Below are 24,416 nucleotides of genomic sequence, written 5' to 3'. Positions count from 1 at the left end.
TGGCGCACACGTCTATTAAACAATGTCTACCAATGCTTTGATTGAACATCACGTCATACTGTGTACGCACACACCCACTGAGATGAAAGGGCTAGGGGTTAGCAGTTTCCCTGACCAGCTCACATTACCAGTACAAACCCCAGGGACCTAATTTATCAACCGTGCGTAAATGTCTCACTAAATTCTGGCGTACGTGGAAATTCTAGGATTTGTGTGCGCAGGAATGATTGGGATTTGTCAAACTGTCGCACGCAACATATGCATGTTTCCATTGATAAATCAGATCCATAATATATTATATGTGTGTGCTGGTGAACGAGCGCTACAACCCCGCCTGAAAACGCATTCACATTTTATGGAAACAAAAACACCCACATTTGCTGTATGATTTGGAAATGTTGGAAAGTGCAATGGCACATTTGATCACATTTCTGTAGAGTTGTGGGCAGAATGTTTCGATCTTTTGCAGGGACCTTTTCAAACTAAAATGCAAACTAATCGCCTACACCGAGTGCCAAACACTGGATGTGCATTATGCACAATTTATTGCCTTTTCAAACAATTTTAAAGTAAATGCTACAGCTCACACTATGAAAAAAGAATAATGGTTGTTCAATATTTTGTTTGTCAATAGATGATTGTGTTTCTATCTCCTGTCTTGGTATAGGCTCTGAGATTAAAGAGGCTATAATGTCGCGCTCCTATCTCAGTCACAGCAATATTGCCGCTTCTATACTGTAGGTTACCGGGCTATTTACTTTCGAGCATGCTTGGCTATCAAATGAGTGGTGGATAAATGGTAGCCTAATATTTGTTGTGTAACGGGAGTAAAAATGTTGTCAGAAAATATTATTATGATTTGGGCCCATATAATAAAAGTCAAAGAAACACTTTACTCTACATGCTGTTATGAGATCACCTTACCAACGGCAAACGCATGTGTTTTATCAGTAGCCTACGTTGCAATGCTTTTATTAGCCTACAATTATTGTAATTCCTGTTCGTCGAACACTTAAATTTCCCTCAAAATTACCCCGTTTGCTTGTAATACAGTTCTTCAACCACTAGAAATGGTCTGAGATATTATTGGAGAAATGCACACGTTCCTGTCAAGTTTAAGATTAGGTAAATGCCAACCTTTGCGGGAAAAGTCCCGCATGCAAGGATAATATGTTTTTGTGCTTATGCACTGTTGATAAATTAGGCCCCTGGTCCTAAGGTTAACCATACACCAGTGAATGGCTAGGCTAATGCAGCTCTCCTGGTTGCTGTGAGAATAGCGCTGATGCAGCATACTGCTGAGGGTCAGTGTCTGTGGTCCAACCCCAGTGTCACTATGTGGTACTATGTGGTCTGGCCTGGAGAATAGGAGCCTTTCCCTGGTCATATCCCCCTCCCTGTGGGGAGTCCCCGGGGTGCTCTGATGGAGCGCCCTATTGATCCAGACCATTTATATTTCATTGAGTCGTTGAACGGCTAAATAATTCATACTTCAGTAATTAGCACCGGGTTTTGTGAGAGAGAGGTTAGGGCGAGTGCAGTCGAAACATGCTGACTTTATTTTGATAGCCATCAGCAGCTACACCTTCTTTCCTTTCTTTTCACAACCTTATTCATGCACTGTGGTTGCACTCCTATATTCCTCCATGTGATCACCTCAGCCCTGAGATAAAGCAGGCATTTCCTGCCAAAGACAGCGTCAACCCATTACTACGAAAGCATGGAAACGCATACCGTGCAAAATGTCATTTCTCAACAGTGGATAGACCTACTCCAGCTGTCCTATAGCCCTCTGACTCACAGCCCTGTTTAGCATGCTTAGTTGACATCTAAACAAGGCTGTGTTAGATGGACCGCAGGAATCTAGGATGGGAGGAGACAAAAGCAGTAGGATGTATAAAGCCAAGGCCATTGAGTTCCTTGGTGTGTATCTCACTCCTGGCTGCCACACGTCCAGAGCACAGCAGGGAATTGGTTGCCGGCTTCAATTAGATGATCTGCTACAATAGTGGATCAGGGCCGGGCCCAGCATGTAATAAACACCCTGATGCCTGCTCAGTGTCATCGATTGTACAGTAGCTCTTGGGGAAGGCAATGCTGGCTTGGGAGGAGTGATGTGGCACTCTGAGGTTATATCTTTATAGATTCCACACACAACCCACGCCCATGTTGTTGCCTTTTCATCGGCTGCAGGGAAGGATTCTCATTTGTAGAGGGGTTATTTTTGAAGTGTTAAAACATCCCTCTGGCTGGCTGTGAATCGAAGGGCCTCCGCAGACCATTCCAGTAGAGCCTGTTATATCTACACTAGGAGTAGTATGTCTCGATATACTCTGAATGGTTTCCAAGGAATTCAGTTGTATACAAACATAGCATTAGCTAATGCTTTCAGAATGTTGACACACTCTAGCGCCATTACAACAGTCAAAAGATCTGTAGGGTGCAGTTCTATTACAACAGTCAACAGATCTGTAGGGTGCAGTTCTATTACAACAGTCAACAGATCTGTAGGGTGCAGTTCTATTACAACAGTCAAAAGATCTGTAGGGTGCAGTTCTATTACAACAGTCAACAGATCTGTAGGGTGCAGTTCTATTACAACAGTCAACAGATCTGTAGGGTGCAGTTCTATTACAACAGTCAACAGATCTGTAGGGTGCAGTTCTATTACAACAGTCAACCGATCTGTAGGGTGCAGTTCTATTACAACAGTCAACCGATCTGTAGGGTGCAGTTATATTACAAGTTATAGAGAGACCAAGGCCAAGTGACTAAACTAAAGTAACACCATCAAAGAGTATTAATTGTTTTAAGTTGCATTTCCAATATCGAAATCAAGACCCATGCTGTTCTGCAGATGTAGTGGGATCTGATCAGTGACTGAGAACCACCACCAGGAGGGACTAGTAACGGCCGTTCCTGTCGGAGGTAGGCAGTATGTCTAGTGTGTCTACCTGCCTATTGAGCCATATCACCCTGGAGAGGGGCGCCAACTTGGGGAAGCCAGGAGTCAGGGGTTGGAGCCTCACTGAAGTAACCCTAGAGCCCTGGCAGCCCTGTACGATCCATCATGGCTGCCCTGTTGGCTCTGTCTGTGTCGATTAGGGCAGAGACTGCGGAAAGTGAATTGCTCTTCTCAAGGCTCCTCTACAGACTCTCCTTTCAGCAGAAAGGTCTTAGCAGCAAAGCTGTGCCTAATCTCTCACTTTGTCTGGCAAGGTGCAACTTCTCGTCTCTGAAGCTCCTCGCAGCGCTCTCCTCTCTCTGTATTGGAGTACTAATTTGAGCGGGGATACGCATCTCTGAGGTAATGCATCCATCTACAATCCCATTGATAGCATAGCTTTATATATGATATCTACACATTACTTCTCTGTCCTCATCTGACTGGTGTAGAAGGAATCCGAGCTTTGCCTTGGTGCCAAAGTTATGGACTTAAGGGCAAGAGGACTGTATTGACATTGGACAAGGGTGGCATTGAATGACATTTAATGGGCTTCTGGTTGCCATTGGGAATTGCATAGGACCGAGATTCCCATGAGGGAAATAGCCAGGATGAACTTTAGGGACAACTCTGGATCATAATGCCTGCCTAACATTACTCTGCCTGGGGCTCTTGAAATATAGTCAATCCCAAGGACACAGCCTTTTTAGGTTAGTTTCCACTGCTGATCACCATCCTCCCTCGTCAGCCAGTCAGACAGGCCTTACATAAGCAGCCCAGGAGGACAGTCGAGATGATGAGGTAATGCCTGTCGGTGTGTATTAAGGCAGATCTCTGAGTGGGGAGAGTAGGGATAGTACTCTACTCTGCTGTACTGCTTGGTGGCGATAGCTTCTGTAGTGTATTTATCACTGGAGCTGTGTTTGGGGGTTTGGAGCGAGACGACCGTACGACACACTCACTCCTCAGGTAGAGGCAAATGAGGAAACCCACTGCAAGGTCAGTCAAAGGGCGACTGCAGTCCTCACAGAGCGGGATGAAATGAACATCAGAGGCGAGCGGGTGTGGAGGGAGAAGTCTACATCACTCAGCCTGAATAGCAAGTACTGTGAGAACAACCTTCATTCTGTTTCTCATGTCTTAAGAGTGAAAAGTCTTCAATCTTCCACAAAGTCGTTTTTTCCTCCCTTCAACGACAAGGGAAGTAACCGATGCCTTTCAGTGGAGCGATTTAGGCTTCTTTCACCCCAAAAGTATTGAAAACCACGTACTTGCACAGTTTTGGAGTGTCATAGTTTTGTACTGCCCACTTGCTACCATACATGACTGATTCACCAGGGCTGTGGTTGTATATGATTCTTGGGTTTAGAACGTACTGTTCAGCATAGACCAGTAAGTAACCATCTTTGCAAGGACACACTATATGCCTGTACAACCTTCAAATCTCAGTCCCGTTCCCTCTACCCCAGCCCCCTGGATAAGGTCATTGACGTTAATGTGATATTTGAGAAAGAATAGCTCTGTTAATTAGCCACAGTCATTCTTGAGACTGAAAGGGTAATGTTTCACACCCACATCCCCTCTCTCCACCCCCCTACCCCTGTCTCTGCCAAACCCAACACTCTGACATTTAAACAAGCTGCTTGATATTTTGCCAAAGACAGAAAAAAGGAACACTCGCTCTAACTGGCTCACAACAGTGATCACAATCCATTTGACTTGAATAGTCCCTGTTGAAATGTTTTCGGAGGGAAGTTCTGCCAGCACAGAGGCTCTCTGTATGCGGATAAGTTACAGTCTTCATTAATGCGGAGTTCCTCCGTTAAGAAAACAAAAAATGCACTTGTCTTTTCCAACTAGCAGTGACTTTGCTGACAAGTACTTGGTCGAGAGGAGACGTACCTGCTACGATTGTGATGTGGTGCCATCTCACCTCACTATCTGAAGATGAATGCTCCAATGGACGTCGCCCTGGATAAGAGCGTCTGCTAAATGACTCAAATGTGAAAATGTCTTCATTAATGCTGAGATCCTCCATTAAGAAAAGCTATTAGTATGGTCAGGCTGGGGCACAATGAAAAAGAATAATGCCTCTATTTCATAAGAGCTGTGTGGGAATTGTATGGTAAAGATCTCCTCAGTCCGATTTTTAGGCCTACTGTTAAAACAGGAATTAAACAATTACAACCTACAATTAAGTGCTCAAAACCCCATTCCTTTCCATACCCCCAAAATCTCAATCAATTCAAAGTTTATTCGCGTACACAAATTAGCTGATGTTAAAGCAGGTGCAGCGAAATGCTTGTTTCTAGCCCCAGCAGTGCAGTAAGTGTCTAACAGTACACAACTAATATCTAATAATAATACTAATACACAAATAATCCCAAGAAAAATAGATAAGAAGAAACAAGAGAGACGAAATATCACAACTCTCCCCGCCCCCTCTCCTTCCCATGCGCCGACTCGTGATGTGGATGGACTGACAGAAGCTCTCGGGCTGGGGATGTTCAGCCACCGTTAACTAAAACTGGAGCTCTTAGCGCTCCTGGACAGAACTAGCTGAAAAGCCCAATGTTTGCTCACTGAATGTCAGACATGTGTCGGCTAAAAGCTGCAAGAGGCAGGGATGGGAGATGAGTGAGAAATAGAGGGGACTTGCATAGAGAGGACATATAGCATGGACATGGTTGAGGAATGTATAAAGTGCATTCAGAAAGTTTTCAGACTCCTTCCCTTATCACACATTTTGTTACGTTCCCAGCCTTATTCTAAAAATGATATCTGAAAAAAACATCTATATACACACAATACCCCATAATGACAATGTAAATGTATTAAAAATAAGAACCAGAAATGCCTTATTTACATAAGTATTTAGACCCTTTGCTCTGAGATGCGAAATTGAGCTCAGGTGCATCCTGTTTCTATTGATCATCATTGAGATGTTTCTACAACTTGATTGGAGTCCATTTGAGGTATATTCAATTGATTGGACATGATTTGGAAAGGCCCACATCTGTCTATATAAGGTCCCACAGTTGTCAGAGCAAAAACCAAGCCATGAGGTTGAAGGACTTGAAGGACAGCACAGATCTGGGGAAGGGTACCAAAACATTTCTGAAGCATTGGAGGTCCCCAAGAACACAGTGGCCTCCATCATTCTTAAATGGAAGAAGTTTGGAACCACCAAGACTCTTCCTAGAGCTGGCCGAACTGAGCAATCGGGGGAGAAGGACCTTGGTCAGGAGGGTGACCAAGAACCCCATGGTCACTCAGAAAAAGCTCCATAGTTCCTCTGTGGAGATGGGAGAACCTTTCAGAAGGACAAGCATCTCTGCAGCACTCCACCAATCAGACCTTTATGGTAGAGTGGCAACTCCTCAATAAAAGGCACATGACAGCCTGCTTGGAGTTTGCCAAAAGGAGCCTAAAGGACTCTCAGACCATTAGAAACAATATTCTCTGGTCTGATGAAACCAAGATTGAACTCTTTGGCCTGATGCCAAACGTCACATCTGAAAGAAACCTGGCACCATCCCTACGGTGAAGCATGGTGGTGGAAACATCATGCTGTGGGGATGTTTTTCAGCAGGAGGGACTGGGAGACTAGTCAGGATCAAATGAAAGATGAACTGAGAAAAGTAAATAGATCCTAGATGAAAACCTGCTCCAGAGCGCTGGGGCAAAAGTTCACCTTCTAACAGGACAACGACCCTAATCACACAGCCAAGACAATGCAGGTGTGGCTTCGGGACATGTCTCTGAATGTCCTTGAGTGCCAGAGCCTGAACTTGAACAGATCAAACATCTTTGGAGAGAGCTGAAAATACCTGTGCAGCGATACTCCCGATCCAACCTGACAGAGCTTGAGAGAATGAGAGAAACTCCCCTAATACAGGTGTGCCAAGCTTGTATCGTCATATCCAAGAAGACTCGAGGCTTTAATCATTGCCAAAGGTGCTTCAAAAAGTTATGTAAATGTGATATGATTTTTTAAAAATATATTAATTTGCAACAATTTCTAAAAACCTGTTTTTGCTTTTGTCATTATGGGGTATTGTGTGTAGGTTGATGAGGGGGGATTTAATCAATTTTAGAATAAGGCTGTAACAATGTGACAAGTCAAGGGGACTGAATACTTTCCGAATGCACTGTACTTAGGTAACTGTGTGTAGGTGAGGTAGTGAAAGGGCCCTTTGGGTGAGGTAATAAAATAGCTATTAGGAGCTCGAAGACAGAGGGAGTGTTTGAGAGATGGAGGGAGGTAAAGCGAGAGAGAGGAGAGAAATGAGGTAGAGTGGATCTGAGTCACTGAGTGCCTTCTTTCCCTGGAGACGAAATCCTAGGTTCCCAAATGTGGGTTCAAGACAGTTTCATCTTAAAACAATTTGATGTTTGAATCAGATGTATAAAATTGCCATGTTTGTATCATTTTAAACCATAATATTAGTCTATCTATTGGGCTAGCCACAGCATCATCAACAAAGCACAAAACCAATCAAATGGATTGATAACAATCTGATATCGTTAAAATGTTTACTTATGTGTAACAATTTGGCTTGTTAGACACAGTATAAAAGGTCACATTGAGAGGTAGAGACGCTCTAAGCATAGTCCTCCACAAGACAGGCCCAAATCCTCTAGTAAACCAGTTAAAGAAGGTCTGAAGGGGTCATAACTCACTTCAGTGTGGACAGCCAGGCCTGACGAAGACTTCATCACCAGAGGTAAATGGGAGCCTGTCATCCTCTGTGATTTCTGGACACCAAATGCCTATAGATCCCATTCCCTGGGGCCAGAATATCTAGTTCCCTGACACAGGAGGCTTGAACATTTAATCCGGAGCGGCTGTGGAGTCATTTGATGTGATGTGATGTGACAGAAATGCAGTGTCATTTCACACACTTTGACCCCAACCTCTAGTGGCAGAAACAACTGGTGACCTATAGGAGGGGGGTCAGTTGCCCTGCTCATGTGATGCGCTGCATGGGGTCAGATATATACTAACAGGTGGAATAACGTTACATGTATGGGGTGTTCTGAAAGTAGAGCGGTACATTCCAGAAGATTATCTGAGCTCCATTTCTAGAGCACAGTAAACTGACTGAGCCTATGTCTTCTGGCCACAAGGAAATACTCCATGAACTTTATTGCAACGGCTGCAAAAAAAATAAGTATTTTACTTGTGCCATTTACTTGTGCTCTAGCCTACCGTACAGTACAACATAACACAGTATACTGTAGTACACAGTTTGCTCTGGAACAAAAGCCCACCCAGAGTATATGCACAGATTAAACACAGTCCTAGACATGTGTTGACATCATCAGTGTCAGCGTAATAGAAGCGCGGTTGTACTTTTCTTATCAGCCTTCCCCAGAGCACAGCTCAAATCAACAGCGGCAAACAGAGGCATCTGACGAAAAACTCCAGTGCAGTGCAACGCCGGGGCATAAATCTCCCTCCATCTCCCCTCTCTCCCTCCTCTCTCTCTTCTCTTCTCTCCCTGACTGTTCCAGAAATATATTTTAAGAAGGATCCCTGACAGCTCTAATATTGTCTCCCCCAACATCACCATGAGTGAGTTTCAGTGCGTAGGAGTATCAAATCAACCCACTCCCTCTCCTCTGCCCTCCTCAGACCCTTCTCTCCCTCTCCTCAGACCCTTCTCTCCCTCTCCTCAGACCCTTCTCTCCCTCTCCTCAGACCCTTCTCTCCCTCTCCTCAGACCCTCTCCCTGGCCGCCCTCAGCCAGGCTTTGCTCCATGTTATTCTGTCCATCAGATGTACTGTATATCTGTGCTCTGTGTGCAGATGAGCTGTTGTCCAGGGGATGGGAAATAGATTTTGAATTGACTGCTGTGGTGTATAAGCACTGTGAGGTGGAGGGGGTTAACACTGACCACTCCAAGGGTAATAGGAACACACACGCACACATGCATGTAAGGGTGCACGCACACACACACATGCTTTTTAGTTCTTCATGGAAACCAGATAAGACCATTACACTTTAAGATGTTAACGGCGGCGGCGCTTTCATTTGAACTTGTGAATCCCTGAACTCCCATGTCATGGAATACTATGATGGTTAGTGGGTGGAGGTCAGGGAAGGGCTTTACATCAACACATGAATAACTGTCTAACCGGAAGGTCCCCGTGTAGGACGGGTTAGTGACAGACAACAAGGGCTGGCTGCGTGTGTGTGTGTAGGGGTGGGTGTTTTGGTTCATGGTTGACAGTGCATTGTCCTGACACAAGCTGACACGATGGAACAAAAAACTAGCATGACGCTTGAGTATGGGTGAACAAACACTATGGCTTGGAAGGGACACGTGACACGAGTGAACACATGAGCGACTGTATATAATGTAGTGTTTAATGGTTCTGACGGAGTCTCCCCTCTACACAGGGACAGAGAGAGGAGAAGGAGAGAGGCGTCGCTCTGAAAGGTCAGAGGGCGTGCAGCCAGGCAGCACAGCTCGTGGACACAGCACGAACACCACCCAGTGACATTTACAAGCACAGGAACAAAGGCTGTAGGCTGCTGAGTAAGCACTCCATGTCACCAAATACTTATTGACTCCTACTAAAAGGCTCACTATAGTTTCTCCGGTTCATTAACTGGTTATACAGATGGGATAGTGTAGCAGAGTAGCGTGAATAGACAGAAGTATGTTCGAATTGTCTTTAAAACGTTTACCACTGATATTGAATCGGTTCACTTACACCCCCCCTCTCAGTTCACCATCTGTATGTGGGTTATTAGAAATAACCTTTTTGGTGGTGGCTGGCCAGAGTCCAACCAAAAATAGGCCTAAATCCTAGACATAGAAGTTAGTGGCTTTCTGGATAACATCATGCACAGTCCCTCGAACATGGCTCTGGGTTACATCATCAGCATCACAGTATTCTCATGCGCCTGAGTTCTGGGACCTCTGTCTTTGTTGGTTAAATGGGAGCAGCTGTGTGCTAGTCCTGTGGGTAGGGAATGTGTGAAAGCCTATGTTTGGACTTGAGGAAGAAGTGATACAGTAGGAACCTGCAGAGCGAAAGACGCACTTGAGGGATTTCACTAACCTGCAGACACATTATTATATGTTCTCTCTCATTCTTCAATTGCGCCACCATTTTGTATCAAATCAAATCAAATCAAATGTATTTATATAGCCCTTCGTACATCAGCTGATATCTCAAAGTGCTGTAAAGAAACCCAGCCTAAAACCCCAAACAGCAAGCAATGCAGGTGTAGAAGCACGGTGGCTTGGAAAAACTCGGAAAAAACCTAGGAAGAAACCTAAAGAGGAACCAGGCTATGTGGGGTGGCCAGTCCTCTTCTGGCTGTGCCGGGTGGAGATTATAACAGAACATGGCCAAGATGTTCAAATGTTCATAAATGACCAGCATGTTTGAATAATAGTAAGGCAGAACAGTTGTAACTGGAGCAGCAGCATGGCCAGGTGGACTGGGGACAGCAAGGAGTCATCATGTCAGGTAGTCCTGGGGCATGGTCCTAGTGCTCAGGTCCTCCTAGAGAGAGAAAGAAAGAAGGAGAGAATTAGAACGCACACTTAGATTCACACAGGACACCGAATAGGACAGGAGAAGTACTCCAGATATAACAAACTGACCCTAGCCCCCCGACACAAACTACTGCAGCATAAATACTGGAGGCTTAGACAGGAGGGGTCAGGAGACACTGTGGCCCCATCCGAGGACACCAAACAGACTGTGAAAGGGTAACGTTGGAGATGCATGTGACTATCGACAAAGATGACAGGTTGAAGGTTCATCATTTTCAACTAGTTAGGGGTGTTGTATTGTGCCAGGTAACCAATGGTCCTGTTGTCCTTTAGAGACATGTATTTGTCCAGGGCCCTAGGCTGTGGGTTAACTGAGTAGTAGTGGTTTCCTGTATTGACGCATCCAGTCATTGACCTCATGGCAGTATTCAGGACCACGGTAACCTCTCTTACCCCTGGCTAACGGAGTGTGGGCAGATCCTGTTGATCCCGAGTCTCCACATCTCTGTGTCTCTGCTCAGACAGTCAGGATGGGTGAATAATCACCCTAGGTATGACCTCTCTCTCTGTTTCAGTGAATACTAATAAAGAACCAGGTGTATCAAACCTCCGAGCGGCCATATTCTGACGGGCAGGACAACAGGAATCTCATCACCACTGCTACCTTCAAGTACGAGGCTAATAACACTCCCACTATGCTCATCTGGTCCACACTGTTGGCCTGGGATGTTAGGCTTTTCCCTGGTCTCTTCTGAAGAGAGTCCTATTATGGATCAATGTGAAATAGGTTAGTTTCTGGAAACCGTGACCCAGCATGCTGAGGATTAATTTGGGGAATTGTGACACACAGGGGAAGGCTCATGTATCACAAACAAACATTGATATTGGGTATCAAGACAGAGTGTACACTGCACTTCCTCTCCAACAAAACTATTAGTATTATTTCATCTGACAGGTGTGATACTGTATGGAACTTCTCATGGCCTTTGAGTCAGGGAGCAGAGAGCAGTTACTCAGTGGACAACCTCATCACAACCTGTGCTGTGCGTCATGCAACTGAGCTGGTGGCCTGCTTTTCAGCTTCCTGATGGGGAGAGGCCTGTGACTAACACTTATGGCAGCAAGTAATATCTTGGCTGGGGTTTTGCAAGACGTAAAAGGATAGAGAAAATGGCCCAAACCCAATCACAAACCATCCTCAAACAGAAGGCCATGTCTATAAACAACAAGAGCTGGCTAAAATAATATTTTTTTAAAGCCATTTCCACACAGTATTTTCTGATCTTATTTGCCTTTTTGTCTAGACTGCTCTTTATTGTTTAGAGTACTCTCAGGGTTGATTTTCAGCTTTAATGTTTTTTATTTGAGTTATTTTAGATGTCAACTAAAAACAATGTAATGATGAAAGAATGATGTGTGGGAAAATACATATATTCCATTATTGAAATTTCGCAGGGTCTATATTGGCCAGTTAGTGCTATTCCTCCCTCCTAGAGGCAGAAGGGAAGCTCAGGTCGACATCGGCATCTACAGTTGGTAGTACTTTAAATAACTTGACAGACTTGAGGATGAGAAAAGAAAGCTGAAAAGGTGTCCGGTTTCCACATACTTAAAAAAAACTGTATAGATCCTGTAACCGTCAACCGCAGCCTTTTTTTCTGCCAGGCCAGGTGATGTGACACAACGCATGCAGGGGTCGACCTAGGACCGTACTTCGTAGTTCCACGTCTTGACACAAGCTAGAGCGGGACAAGTTAGTGTTACGAGCCAATGTTGCTGGGTTTGTTTATCGAACAGTTCGGGATTTTGCGTCTGGAGCTTTCGATTTGATTAACACACATTGGTCGTCTGTCTAGGAGGACTGAATGCACATTTTACACGTGTTAAATTAGGTGTGTACGCTGACCGTAACTGTTTCTATGTTGATTTTCTCATCTTCCACCGCAAAGGCTACAATTTACTCTCAGCTTAAGGTAAGGGCGCAGTTTCTGCATGATGACTGTTCTCATCTAATTCAAGACAAAACTCTCCCACTTTATAACAAAATGTCACTTTTAAATTACGTAGGCCTAATTACAGCCTAAATATTTTGGCTTGTAGACTGTATCGTGATTACAGCTATAGGTAGTAAGGCTACATTTTTGCCAAATGTTTTATAAACCCCAATGAGATCATAAATGAGGTGTTGTTGTGTTTTTTGCTAATCTTAAACATTAAAAACAAGCAACAGTCTAATAAACTCAATTTATACAGTATCAGTACATGTAATCGTTGTTATGAAATCAAACATTTCAAATTGTAGACAGCCACATTACCATGGCTTTTGGCTTTGTGTTGATGTTTTTGCGCTGCGTAATTGGCCCAGTGACAGGAATGTGAGGGTTGACGACTGTGTACATACACCAGCCATAACAAACATGTATTTCCATAATTCCGTTAGTTAGTCCACTGTCTTGCGAATATATATATATTGTGGATGTATACATTCATAGTGAGGGCTTTCAGCCAAGATCATTCCGTTGCCTGGGGTCTTTGTACCAAAGAGTGTCCATTCACTTTTGTGTTGCGTAAAATATGTGCTTCCGGAAGTTGTTTGTGTAGGCTTATTTGTCTACTATTTTTTTTATTGATTATGATTGTACATTTTTTTTCGTTGCACCTGCTGCTATATGATTGAAGGTAATTATAACTTCACAGGACTCAAGCATGTTTATGCGAATCAAGGTGCAACCATTTATAATTATGCGTGCATTGGCATCTCTCCTAAAACTATTTCTCTCAGATATCGTCATGTACACTATGCCTATTGGCTAATGTTCGCCTTCCCCTGTGTTTCTGTCAGCGCAACAAAACGTAAAGGTTTTTAAAGGCACCAATTTTGAAATGGAATAACCTATTGAAGTAATATCTGTAACTTTGGGTGAATGTTTACGCATTCACTTCATTGACGCATTCACTTTAGACATATTGTGTGGGCAAGTGCTCTGACATTCGTTGTTGATTCAACAGTTTCTGCTTCGCCATCTCGCGTATCAAGGTGAGTTATTTATTTTAGTGGCTTTGAGACTTGCTCCACTTTCCATGGACTCCTACTTATGGGCAATATGTTTGCTTGGACTACTTTTGACTAGACATCTAATACTGTAAGTTATCAGCTTAATTGGCTGGTCTGTAACAATGTATGTCAACGATATTTTACATGAAGAGCGTATGTTGCGGGCTGTTGTTTCGGTAATTGGCACTTGTGCGTAAAGTTCTAGCCTAAATAACAATGTTTCGCCAAAGCTTATTTACTTTCTTAGTCGCTGAATTGTTTCTAATTTTATACATGATTCCAATAGCATGTGGCTAACCATAATATCATGTAATGTATTTAAATCGTGAAAGTCGGTTAGGCTCTGTGTAGGCTAAAAAACGTATTTTGGCTACTGGTTTCCTTCAGACTGTTTTCTAAGTAAACACCAGCATACAACAAGCAAACAATTGAATAGATGGTTATTGTCAATGCTGTTTAATCTGCTGCCCGGCCGCTCTTCTTGAAACTACAGTAGGCTACTTGATGCCTCCGGCTGATCAACACCGCTACTCCAACGCGCGCGTTTAGTGCAACCGTGGATCGAAAGCGGACTTTAAACAATTGATTTCCATGCCCTAAATGCATTGCTTTTATAAAACGCATAGAGCTAAAGTTAACATAATCGACGGTGCATGTGTGTTAGGGATGGAATACAGCGCTCAGTTTGTGGATCCTGTTGATCTGTGTGCTATTTGCCCGCGTGTTAGATGCCTTAGAAGAGCTCGTGTTGAATAGAATAGTCACCACAGGCTTCGAGAAAGCCAGGTTTCGTCGGTTCTAGTGGATGGAATTTGCGGATACTCGATGTGTAGACGACTGCTCATTAGAGGTAATCTTAATTTGATGCCCTTTCCGTTTGTCTCTGACGTCGACTGACACGCGCTTTGAAGCCTTGCATTTATTTTCGTAGTTTTTTGGTCAGTTCCTTTGTCACAGCCGACGAGGTGGTTATTTTCGCATGCAGCATAGCGGTATTCGGTTGGAAGCGTTTTTCTTTATCAATGTGCATTGATGTAGCAGAAAACGTGGAGGAGATAAGGTAAGAAAAGATAATATTCAAATGATTGAAACGCTTTTACGATGCTAATGGTCCAGGGATACAACGGCGTTTCTTTTCCAATTTTCCAGATGCGCTTTTGAACTCAATTGTATAGGCTATGTGATTAGAATGTATCAATAACTGGATACATCCATTGATAGCCTGCGCCAAACATGGAATCATAATAGCATCACAGGTTTGCTTTGTTTAGTCCTCTCTTGATAAAACATGTTTCATCAAAATGGAATCTTAAAAAGACTAATTGCCCTGTTTTCTAATTGTCTAACAGAACCCTTATCTCAGCACCTGGTACCTTTGGAAAGGATTTAATTGAAGAAACGGTCTGCAAGCGATTGAAAGTATTTCCATTCTTGTCTAAATCGGGAATTACACGTCCAAACTGGGATCTATGAGCGGAAAAGTGGCGAAGCCAAAAGAAGATAAGGATGCTTCCAAGGGTAAGAATCGAGCCTTGCAATGCACAGATTGCTGCTCCTAAATCACTGGTTTAAAGCGACCGTGCGCTCATTCATCTCCCACACATCCTCTGCTCGCCCTTTGAGATTTCGGAAAACAATAGTTCGGCCAGCTACTGAATGGCGCGTCATAACACCATAGATGTGTCTACCTGGTCTCGTTTTAGACCCGACCTGTAGCCATCTACAATTAGCACATGTTATAACCTAATTATTACGCACATACTGTATACTATTTATTGGTTTCATTATTTAAACCATTTCTGCAAATAATAATAAATTCATATAAAACCAAAAACCACAACAAAAATAGAACAGTGTAGTGCATTACAATAAGCATTGGTCAACCTACATGAAGAATGGTCGTGCTGTCGCTTTAACGTGATGGCAGTGAACAACAATGTCACTGGCATCCAGTTGAAATGTCCCCCTGTTGTTCTTTCTTGCACCTTTTACGCGGGTTTGCATTTGCCAAGCTCTCAACATCACATCCTAATCATACACAGGGGTGTTCCATGCCAAGTGATGACGTGAGCAGACCATTTGTTTTGGAAGCTCGTGCGCTAAAGACTTATTGCGTGACAAATGGCCTCTGCATGTCTCTAGAAAAGCATCGGTTCGTCGGGATGTAAACTGGCGAACCATTGCCATGGAGACAAAGGGGAGGCAGGGTTGCCAGAGAAACCTCTGGGAAATAAATCTGTGCGCGCTCTACATCGAGGTTGTGTGCGGCATTTCTCCCTATGGCACGCACAGGCTTGTATCCCTTTGTTTTGATTGATTGCGTATTTTGTCAATTGAGGCAATCAATGGCAAGGCAACAGAACAGAATCTATCTAACAGCTGGAAACTGACAAAGAGGCAGTCAATGTGGAGTCATCCAATTACAAAATAATTTATTCAGGATTAGTCTGCTTTATATTAGTAGGCTATTTTGAATCTATCAATAAATAGCCTTTGATTCCATTTAAATGAATATTTGTTTTGATTATCTGCATATTAAAATTGTATTATGATTAAAGCAAATATTATATTTGAATTCTAACCACTACCTTCCCTGGTTGTCATGTTTCCTCCTTTATTTGGTAAATACTGGGCTATTCAACCGAAACAGATATACATTTCAATCTGACATCACATATTGTTGGTTTCAATGCATGTATAATAGACTATATTCCAAACATGTTATTCTGTGACATTTCTCCAGCTCCAGAGCATGGATCTTTTTTCTTTGTCCTCAAATTATTTTGTTCCTTTTTTTTGTTGTTCTGAGCATTGCTTTTATTACTTGCCGGGGTAAATTGGACTTGCAGGCTAATGCAGTTGACTTGTGCATGCTGTCACTCATTGAGATGTTTTCACCTCAAGTTACCACTTCAGACGCCTAGGTCTGTGTTGAATCCCATTATACATCAGAGGTGGTTAGATTAATTCAGGTTTTAATTCAATTCATTTTAGTTTAGCCTCAGACACTAACCAGCACTTAGAGGATGAGTGAACGATCTACTAGGCATACGGCACTAGGTTTTAGAGATGTCAATAGTTGCCCACATGGTAGAGATGTCAATAGTTGCCCACATGGTAGAGATGTCAATAGTTGCCCACATGGTAGAGATGTCAATAGTTGCCCACATGGTAGAGATGTCAATAGTTGTCCATATGACCATCGCATTTTATTAACTGTCTTTGGAGTTAAGCTTTGGATCAATTCCACTGCTCTTTTTAAGAACAATATGGGATTGAAGGAAGGGATTTAAACCCTGGAAATAATGAAATGAAGTTCCAGCCTTAGATTAATCCCTATGCTTGCGTAACAGTGGGACAACATGTTAGCACATGTCCCCAAAAGCTTTGACTCTTGGTGTTTCTTAAGGGCTCGATTCAATCCGCAGCATTTAAGAACTGCGTTATTGTGTGACTGAAATGTAAAAGTCATTCACGATTCAGCCCACATATGCAACGTTTACCGTGAATGTGGTGTCTGAGAATGAGGGAACATTGCATTTCAATCGCGCGGATCTTCAGCACTACGGATTAAATCGAGCCCCCATGAAAGAAATGATATCCATTCTGTGTGCGTTGGCTCACTCAGTGAAAGGCCATCCTTCACCTCTTCATATGATTGGTGCACATCCTGTTCTAGCACATGTGATTACAGAACGGCAGTGAGCGAACAGTCTCAGGCAGGGAGACAGGGATACAGCCGCCTTCCAGTATCAAGGCAGGCAAATTATTTTGTGTTAGCCTCCACACGCCCTGGTGAGCCTCAATTGGTGCGTCAAAGCCCCATGACATAGCCGCTATATCCCGGCCTTAAACATAGCATCCTTGAGCCTGGGAAATCAAGTACCTTTGACCCTCTTTTCTGGTCTTCTGCCAGTCTCTTGGGATTGAATGTGTTGTGGGTTTGGGAATAGCCTAATACAGCAAAAAGCCCAAGTTCCAATTCATAATGGACAATGAAAGTTGTATTCTTCTCCATAAAGCACTCATTAAAGTGTAACAGTACTTTCTCTCTCCCAGACCTCTTTGGGGCCTGCATTTTTATAGACCGACCTCTTGGGTTGTGTTTGTCAGAGTCAGACAGTGGATTCATGCCTGCCTCTGAAACGGCCTATCCATGCCGCCATATTAATTCAGCCGAACAACCCCATTGGCCAATCAATAAATATCCAGAGGAATGGGAGTTTGGAGTCACTGCTTTATGAATCACAAAGGAGCCAGCTCTTCCCTGCACTACTGTGACACCTGCGCTAAACTCTGGCTAAACAACACACTGCTACAGTATCATTACAGTCTTTTGATCTAGTAGCTGGCTGGCTCTCTCGGAAGCCCACTTTAAATAGGATGGCGTCGATTCCAGGAAAAGACAATGGAGGAGATTAGAATAGTGCCTAAAGGGTCTTGTCGTCTTTTACACCAAATCACCATGATGGGGTTATGTTATTAACTCAACACTGCGTTTGGGGAATGTCATGGAGCTAAATCACCAACCAGGTACTGAGAAGTGATCCTTTAGTACAGTATACAGTGGGGCAAAAAAGTATTTAGTCAGCCACCAATTGTGCAAGTTCTCCGACTTAAAAAGATGAGAGAGGCCTGTAATTTTCATCATAGGTACACTTCAACTATGACGGACAAAATGAGGAAAGAAAATCCAGAAAATGACATTGTAGGATTTTTAATGAATGGTGGAAAATAAGTATTTGGTCACCTACAAACAAGCAAGATTTCTGGCTCTGACAGACCTGTAACTTCTTCTTTAAGAGGATCCTCTGTCCTCCACTTGTTACCTGTATTAATGGCACCTGTTTGAACTTGTTATCAGTACAAAAGACATCTGTCCACAACCTCAAACAGTCACACTCCAAACTCCACTATGGCCAAGACCAAAGAGCTGTCAAAGGACACCAGAAACAAAATTGTAGACCTGCACCAGGCTGGGAAGAATGAATCTGCAATAGGTAAGCAGCTTGGTTTGAAGAAATCAACTGTGGGAGCAATTATTAGGAAATGGAAGACATACAAGACCAATGATAATCTCCCTCGATCTGAGGCTCCACGCAAGATCTCACTCTGTGGGGTCAAAATGATCACAAGAACGGTGAGCAAAAATCCCAGAACCACACGTGGGGACCTAGTGAATGACATGCAGAGAGCTGGGACCAAAGTAACAAAGCCTACAATCAGAAACACACTACGCCGCCAGGGACTCAAATCCTGCAGTGCCAGACGTGTCCCCCTGCTTAAGCCAGTACATGTCCAGGCCCGTCTGAAGTTTGCTAGAGAGCATTTGGATGATCCAGAAGAAGATTGGGAGAATGTCATATGGTCAGATGAAACCAAAATATAACTTTTTGGTAAAAAAATCAACTCGTCGTGTTTTGAGGACAAAGAATGCTGAATTGCATCCAAAGAACACCATACCTACTGTGAAGCATGGGGGTTGAAACATCATGCTTTGGGGCTGTTTTTCTGCAAAGGGACCAGGACGACTGATCCGTGTAAAGGAAAGAATGAATGGGGCCATGTGTCGTGAGATTTTGAGTGAACACCTCCTTCCATCAGCAAGGGCATTGAAGATGAAACGTGGCTGGGTCTTTCAGCATGACAATGATCCCAAACACACCACCCGGGCAATGAAGGAGTGGCTTCGTAAGAAGCATTTCAAGGTCCTGGAGTGGCCTAGCCAGTCTCCAGATCTCAACCCCATAGAACATCTTTGGAGGGAGTTGAAAGTCTGTGTTGCCCAGCAACAGCCCCAAAACATCACTGCTCTAGAGGAGATCTGCATGGAGGAATGGGCCAAAATACCAGCAACAGTGTGTGAAAACCTTGTGAAGACTTACAAAAAACGTTTGACCTCTGTCATTGCCAACAAAGGGTATATAACAAAGTATTGAGAAACTTTTATTGACCAAATACTTATTTTCCACCACAATTTGCAAATAAATTCATTACAAATCCTACAATGTGATTTTCTGGATTTTTTTTCTCATTTTGTCTGTCATAGTTATGATGAAAATTACAGGTCTCTCATCTTTTTAAGTGGGAGAACTTGCACAATTGGTGGCTGACGAAATACTTTTTTTGCCCCACTGTATGTACAGTATAGCATTTGATCAAAATACTAAAATAGCCTTGATCTTAGTCACCTCCTAAATTATTGGCACTGTTGATAAAGATGAGCAAAAATAATCATACAAATGCTGAGCTGTATGATTAGAGAAGTGCTCTGAGAAAGAGATTTTGTTTAAGAAGTAATAAACATTTTTTTAAACGACTTAAGTCAAAGTCAAACACATTTCAATCTTCATTAAACATTTCATTTAAAAAAAATGAAAATGTATCAAATGAGGATGATTTCTGTATTTAAAAAGTTGCATATCTTGAAAACTTGATTGATGACAAGCAAAACCTTTTAGGACTATGTCAGCAATGGACTAATGAAACAAACACCAAAATATTGTTTTTGGGTGGAATTTTCCTTTGAAGCAACTGTATTGTGGCCCTGCATGGCTTCTTGGTTCACTTGGGTATAAAAATGAGGTAACACACATGTTAAAACCACACAATAGGGAAAGGCAAAAAACGAAAAGAGACAAATGGATGTTGACCTTCATAAATCCCACAATGGGTACAGACAAATTTGCCCAAAACGAAATGTACCATTTACTGCTATTAGGGGAATAATGGAGTTTAAAACCATGGGAGAAGTGATAAACTTGCTTGAAAAGGATGCATCCAAAGGCCACAGTTGGAGAATTACAGAACTTGCTCGCAACTTGGGATCCCCAAGTCTCCAAATATACAATTGGACGCAACCTGTCTAATGAGTCAAAATAGATCTCTTTGGCCCTGCAAATCAGTGGTGGGTTTGGGGTAGAAAGAAGGATGCATGTGCAGAAAATAACCTGGCTGTTTTGCTTCCACTGGTCCTGGGGGCCTTGTTAAGGTCAACATCATCATGAACTTGACCAAGTGCCAGGACATTTTAGAGAAAAAACTGGTTGCCAGGATGTTGAAACTTGGCTGCAAGTGGATCTTCCAACAATACAATGACCCCAAGCACACATCAAAATCCACAAAGAAATGGTTATTTGACCACAAAATCAATATTTTGCAATGGCCGTCTGTCTTCGGATTCGAACCCCATTGAAAACCTGTGGTTTGAATTGAAGAGGGCAGTCCATAAGAGCAGATCTAAGGATATTGAGGAACTTGAAATATTCTGTATGGAGGAAGGGTCTATGATTCCTCCCAATGTGTTCTCCCATCCCATAAAAAATGTAAGGCAAAAAGTTGAGGTCGTACGTTTACATACACTTTAGCCAAATACATTCCATCTCAGTTTTTCACAATTCCTGACATTTAATCCTAGTAAAAAGTCTTAGGTCAGCTAGGATCACCACTTTATTTTAAGAATGTGAAATGTCAGTATAATAGTAGAGAGTGATTTATTTCAGCTTTTATTTCTTTAATCACATTCCCAGTGGGTCAGAAGTTTACATACACTCAATTAGTATTTGGTAGCATTGCCTTTAAATTGTTTAACTTGGGTCAAATGTTTCAGGTAGCCTTCCACAAGCTTCCCACAATAAGTTGGGTGAATTTTGGCCCATTCCTCCTGACAGAGCTGGTGTAACTGAGTCAGGTTTATAGGCCTCCTTGCTCGCACACGCCTTTTCAGTTCTGCCCAAATATTTTCTATGGGATTGAGGTCAGGGCTTTGTGATGGCCACTCCAATACCTTGACTTTGTTGTCCTTAAGCCATTTTGCCACAACTTTGGAAGTATGCTTATGGGTCACTGTCCATTTGGACGACCTATTTACGACCAAGCTTTAACTTCCTGACTGATGTGCTTCAATAAATCCACATCACTTTCCTTTCTCATGATGCCAACTATTTTGTGAAGTGCACCAGTCCCACCTGCAGCAAAGGACCCCCACAACATGATGCTGCCAACCCTGTGCTTTACGGTTGGGATGGTGTTCTTCGACTTGCAAGCCTCCCCCTTTTTGCTCCAAACATAACAATGGTCATTATGGCCTAAAAGTTATATTTTTGTTTCATCAGACCAGAGGACATTTCTCCAAAAAGTACGATGTTTGTCCCCATGTGCAGTTGTAAACTGTAGTCTGGCTTTTTTATGGCGGTTTTTGAGCAGTGGCTTCTTCCTTGCTGAATGTCCTTTCAGGTTATGTCTATCAAATTCGTTTTACTGTGGATATAGATAATTTTGTACTGTTTTCCTCCAGCATCTTCACAAGGTCCTCTGCTGTTGTTCTGGGATTGATACGTTCAGTATGTTCATCTCTAGGAGACAGAACGCATCTCCTCCCTGAGCGGTATATCTGCTCCGTGGTCCCATGTTGTTTATACTTGCGTACTATTGTTTGTACAGATGAATGTTGTACCTTCAGGTGTTTGGAAATTGCTCCCAAGGATGAACCAAACTTGTGGAGGCCTACATTTTGTTTTCTGAGGTCTTGGCTGATTTATTTAGATTTTCCCATGAGGTCAAGCAAAGAGGCACTGAGTTTGAAGCTAGGGCTTGCAATACATCGACAGGTACACCTCGAATTGACTCAAATTAGACTATCAGAAAGCTTCTAAAGCCATGACATAATTTCTGGAATTTTCCAAGCTGTTTAAAGGCACAGTCAGCTTAATGTATGTAAACCTCTGACCCACTGGAATTGTGATACAGTGAAAAAAATCTGTCTGTAAACAATTGTTGGAGAAATGACTTGTCATGCACAAAGTAGATGTCCTTACCAAATCTATATTTTGTTAACAAGAAATTTGTGGCGTGGTTGAGAAACGAGTTTTAATGTGTATGTAAACTTCCGACTTCAACTGTATATTACTTGTTAAACAAAGTCTCTTTCCCTGAGGAATTGTATTAGTATAAACTCATTTTATTTGTAAGAAAATGTAGCATACTATATAGCTCGGTATTTATATTATTTGTTTTATACCATCTTTTTCCCTCATCCCTTTTATCAAGGTTGCCAATCATTTTGGAGATGACTGTTTGTCACTCACTCCTAAAGTACTGTACTTCTATAACCTGCAACCATTAAAGAAAAGTGAAGATTGTAAAGTGGCACACCTACTCATTCAAGGGTTTTCATTTATTTTTTACAATTTTCTACATTGTAGAATAATAGTGAAGACATAAAAACGACGAAATAACACATGGAATCATGTAGTAACCAAAAAAGTTTTAAAGAACATTTTAGGTTCTTCACAGTACCCACCCTTTGCCTAGATTGCACACTCTTGATTTTCTCTCAACCAGTTTCATGAGGAATGCTTTTCCTACAATCTTGAAGGAGTTCCCACATATGCTGAGCACTTGTTGGCTGCTTTTCCTTCACTCAGCGGTCCAACTCATCCCAAACCATCTCAATCAGGTTGAGACCAGGTCATCTGATGCAACACCATCACTCTCCTTTTTGGTCAAATACCCCTTACATAGCTTGGAGGTGTGTTTTGGGTCATTGTCCTGTTGAAAAACAAATGATATTCCCACTAATTGCAAACCAGGTGGGATGGTGTATCGCTGCAGAATTCTGTGGTAGCCATGCTGGCTAAGTGTGCCTTAAATTCTAAATGAATCACTGACAGCGTCACCAGCAAAGCACCATCACACCTCCTCCATGCTTCACAGTGAGAACCACACCTGCAGAGATCATCCGTTCACCTACTCTGCGTGTCACAAAGACACAGCGGTTGGAAACAAAAATCTCACATTTGGACACATCAGACCAAGGGACAGATTTCCAAGCAAGTCTCTTCTTATTATTGGTGTCCTTTAGTAGGGGTTTCTTTGCAGCAATTCGACCATGAAGACCTGATTCACGCAGTCTCCTCTGAGCAGTTGATGTTGAGATGTGTCTGTTACTTGAACTCTGTGAAGCATTTATTTTGGCTGCAATCTGAGATGCAGTTAACTCTAATGAACTCTGCAGCAGAGGTAACTCTGGGTCTTCCCTTCCTGTGGTGGTCCTTATGAGATCCAGTTTCATCATAGCCCTTGCTGATTTTTCTGACTGCACTTGAAGAAACGTTTAAAGTTCTTGACATTTTCCATAATGATGGACTGACATTTTTCTTTGCTTATTTGAGCTACTCTTGCCAAAGTATGGACTTGGTCTTTTATCAAATAGGACTGTCTTCTGTATACTACCCCTACCATGTCACAACACAACTGATTGTCTCAAAGCTAAGCTAAGGATCCTGGGACTAAACACCTCCCTCTGCAACTGGATCCTGGACTTCCTGACGGGCAGCCCCCAGGTGGTGAGGGTAGGTAGCAACATATCTGCCACGCTGATCCTCAACACTGGAGCTCCACAGGGGTGTGCAAAAAGATTTGCCATGGGTCCTGAGATTCTCAGAAGGTTCTATAGCTGCAACATCGAGAGGAACCTGACTGGTTGCATCACTGCCTGGTATGGTAATTGCTCGGCCTCTGACCGCAAGGCACTACATAGGGTAGTGTGTACCCAGTACATCACTGGGGCTAAGCTGCCTGCCATCCAGGACCTCTACACCAGACGGTGTCAGAGGAAGGCCCTAGAAATTGTCAAAGACCCCAGCCACCCCAGTCAGACTGTTCTCTCTACTACCACATGGCAGGCGGTACCGGAGTGCCAAGTCCAGGACAAAAAGGCTTCTCAACAGTTTTTACCCCCAAGCCATAAGACTCCCGAACAGGTAACCAAATGGCTAACCTGGCTATCTGCATTGTGTCCCGCCACCCACCACCTGCCAATCCCTCTTTTACACTGCTGCTACTCTCTGTTCATCATATATGCATAGTCACTTTAACCATATCTACATGTACATACTA

General features: G+C 42.9%; 1 protein-coding gene and 1 long non-coding RNA gene across 10 annotated transcripts in view; one reads left to right on the top strand and one right to left on the bottom strand.

The window, feature by feature from the left end:
- Positions 1 to 24,416, bottom strand: part of LOC127913994 (uncharacterized) — a 423,857-nt gene that overhangs the window by 123,609 nt on the left and 275,832 nt on the right. The window lies entirely within an intron of this gene.
- LOC118363423 (fibroblast growth factor 13-like) overlaps positions 12,058 to 24,416 on the top strand; it is a 215,097-nt gene continuing 202,738 nt past the window's right edge. For 5 of the 9 annotated variants that reach the window (XR_008087555.1, XR_008087551.1, XR_008087553.1 and 2 more), the window contains exons 1-2: positions 14,061 to 14,577; positions 14,867 to 15,035. Coding sequence is in view for 4 of the 9 variants with exons in the window: in XM_035744270.2 (XP_035600163.1) it covers positions 14,987 to 15,035 (49 nt within the window). In the remaining 5 variants the exon portion in view is untranslated. Of the gene's footprint in view, positions 12,436 to 13,342; positions 13,500 to 14,060; positions 14,578 to 14,866; positions 15,036 to 24,416 lie in introns of those variants that run through there. The other 4 variants (XM_035744270.2, XM_035744271.2, XM_035744269.1 and 1 more) reach the window with 4 other exon arrangements.

The sequence above is a fragment of the Oncorhynchus keta genome, chromosome 30 (genome assembly GCF_023373465.1).
Source record: "Oncorhynchus keta strain PuntledgeMale-10-30-2019 chromosome 30, Oket_V2, whole genome shotgun sequence".
NCBI lineage: Eukaryota > Metazoa > Chordata > Actinopteri > Salmoniformes > Salmonidae > Oncorhynchus > Oncorhynchus keta.
Note: the sequence above shows the minus strand (reverse complement) of the source record. Positions and strands in the feature narration are given on the sequence as shown.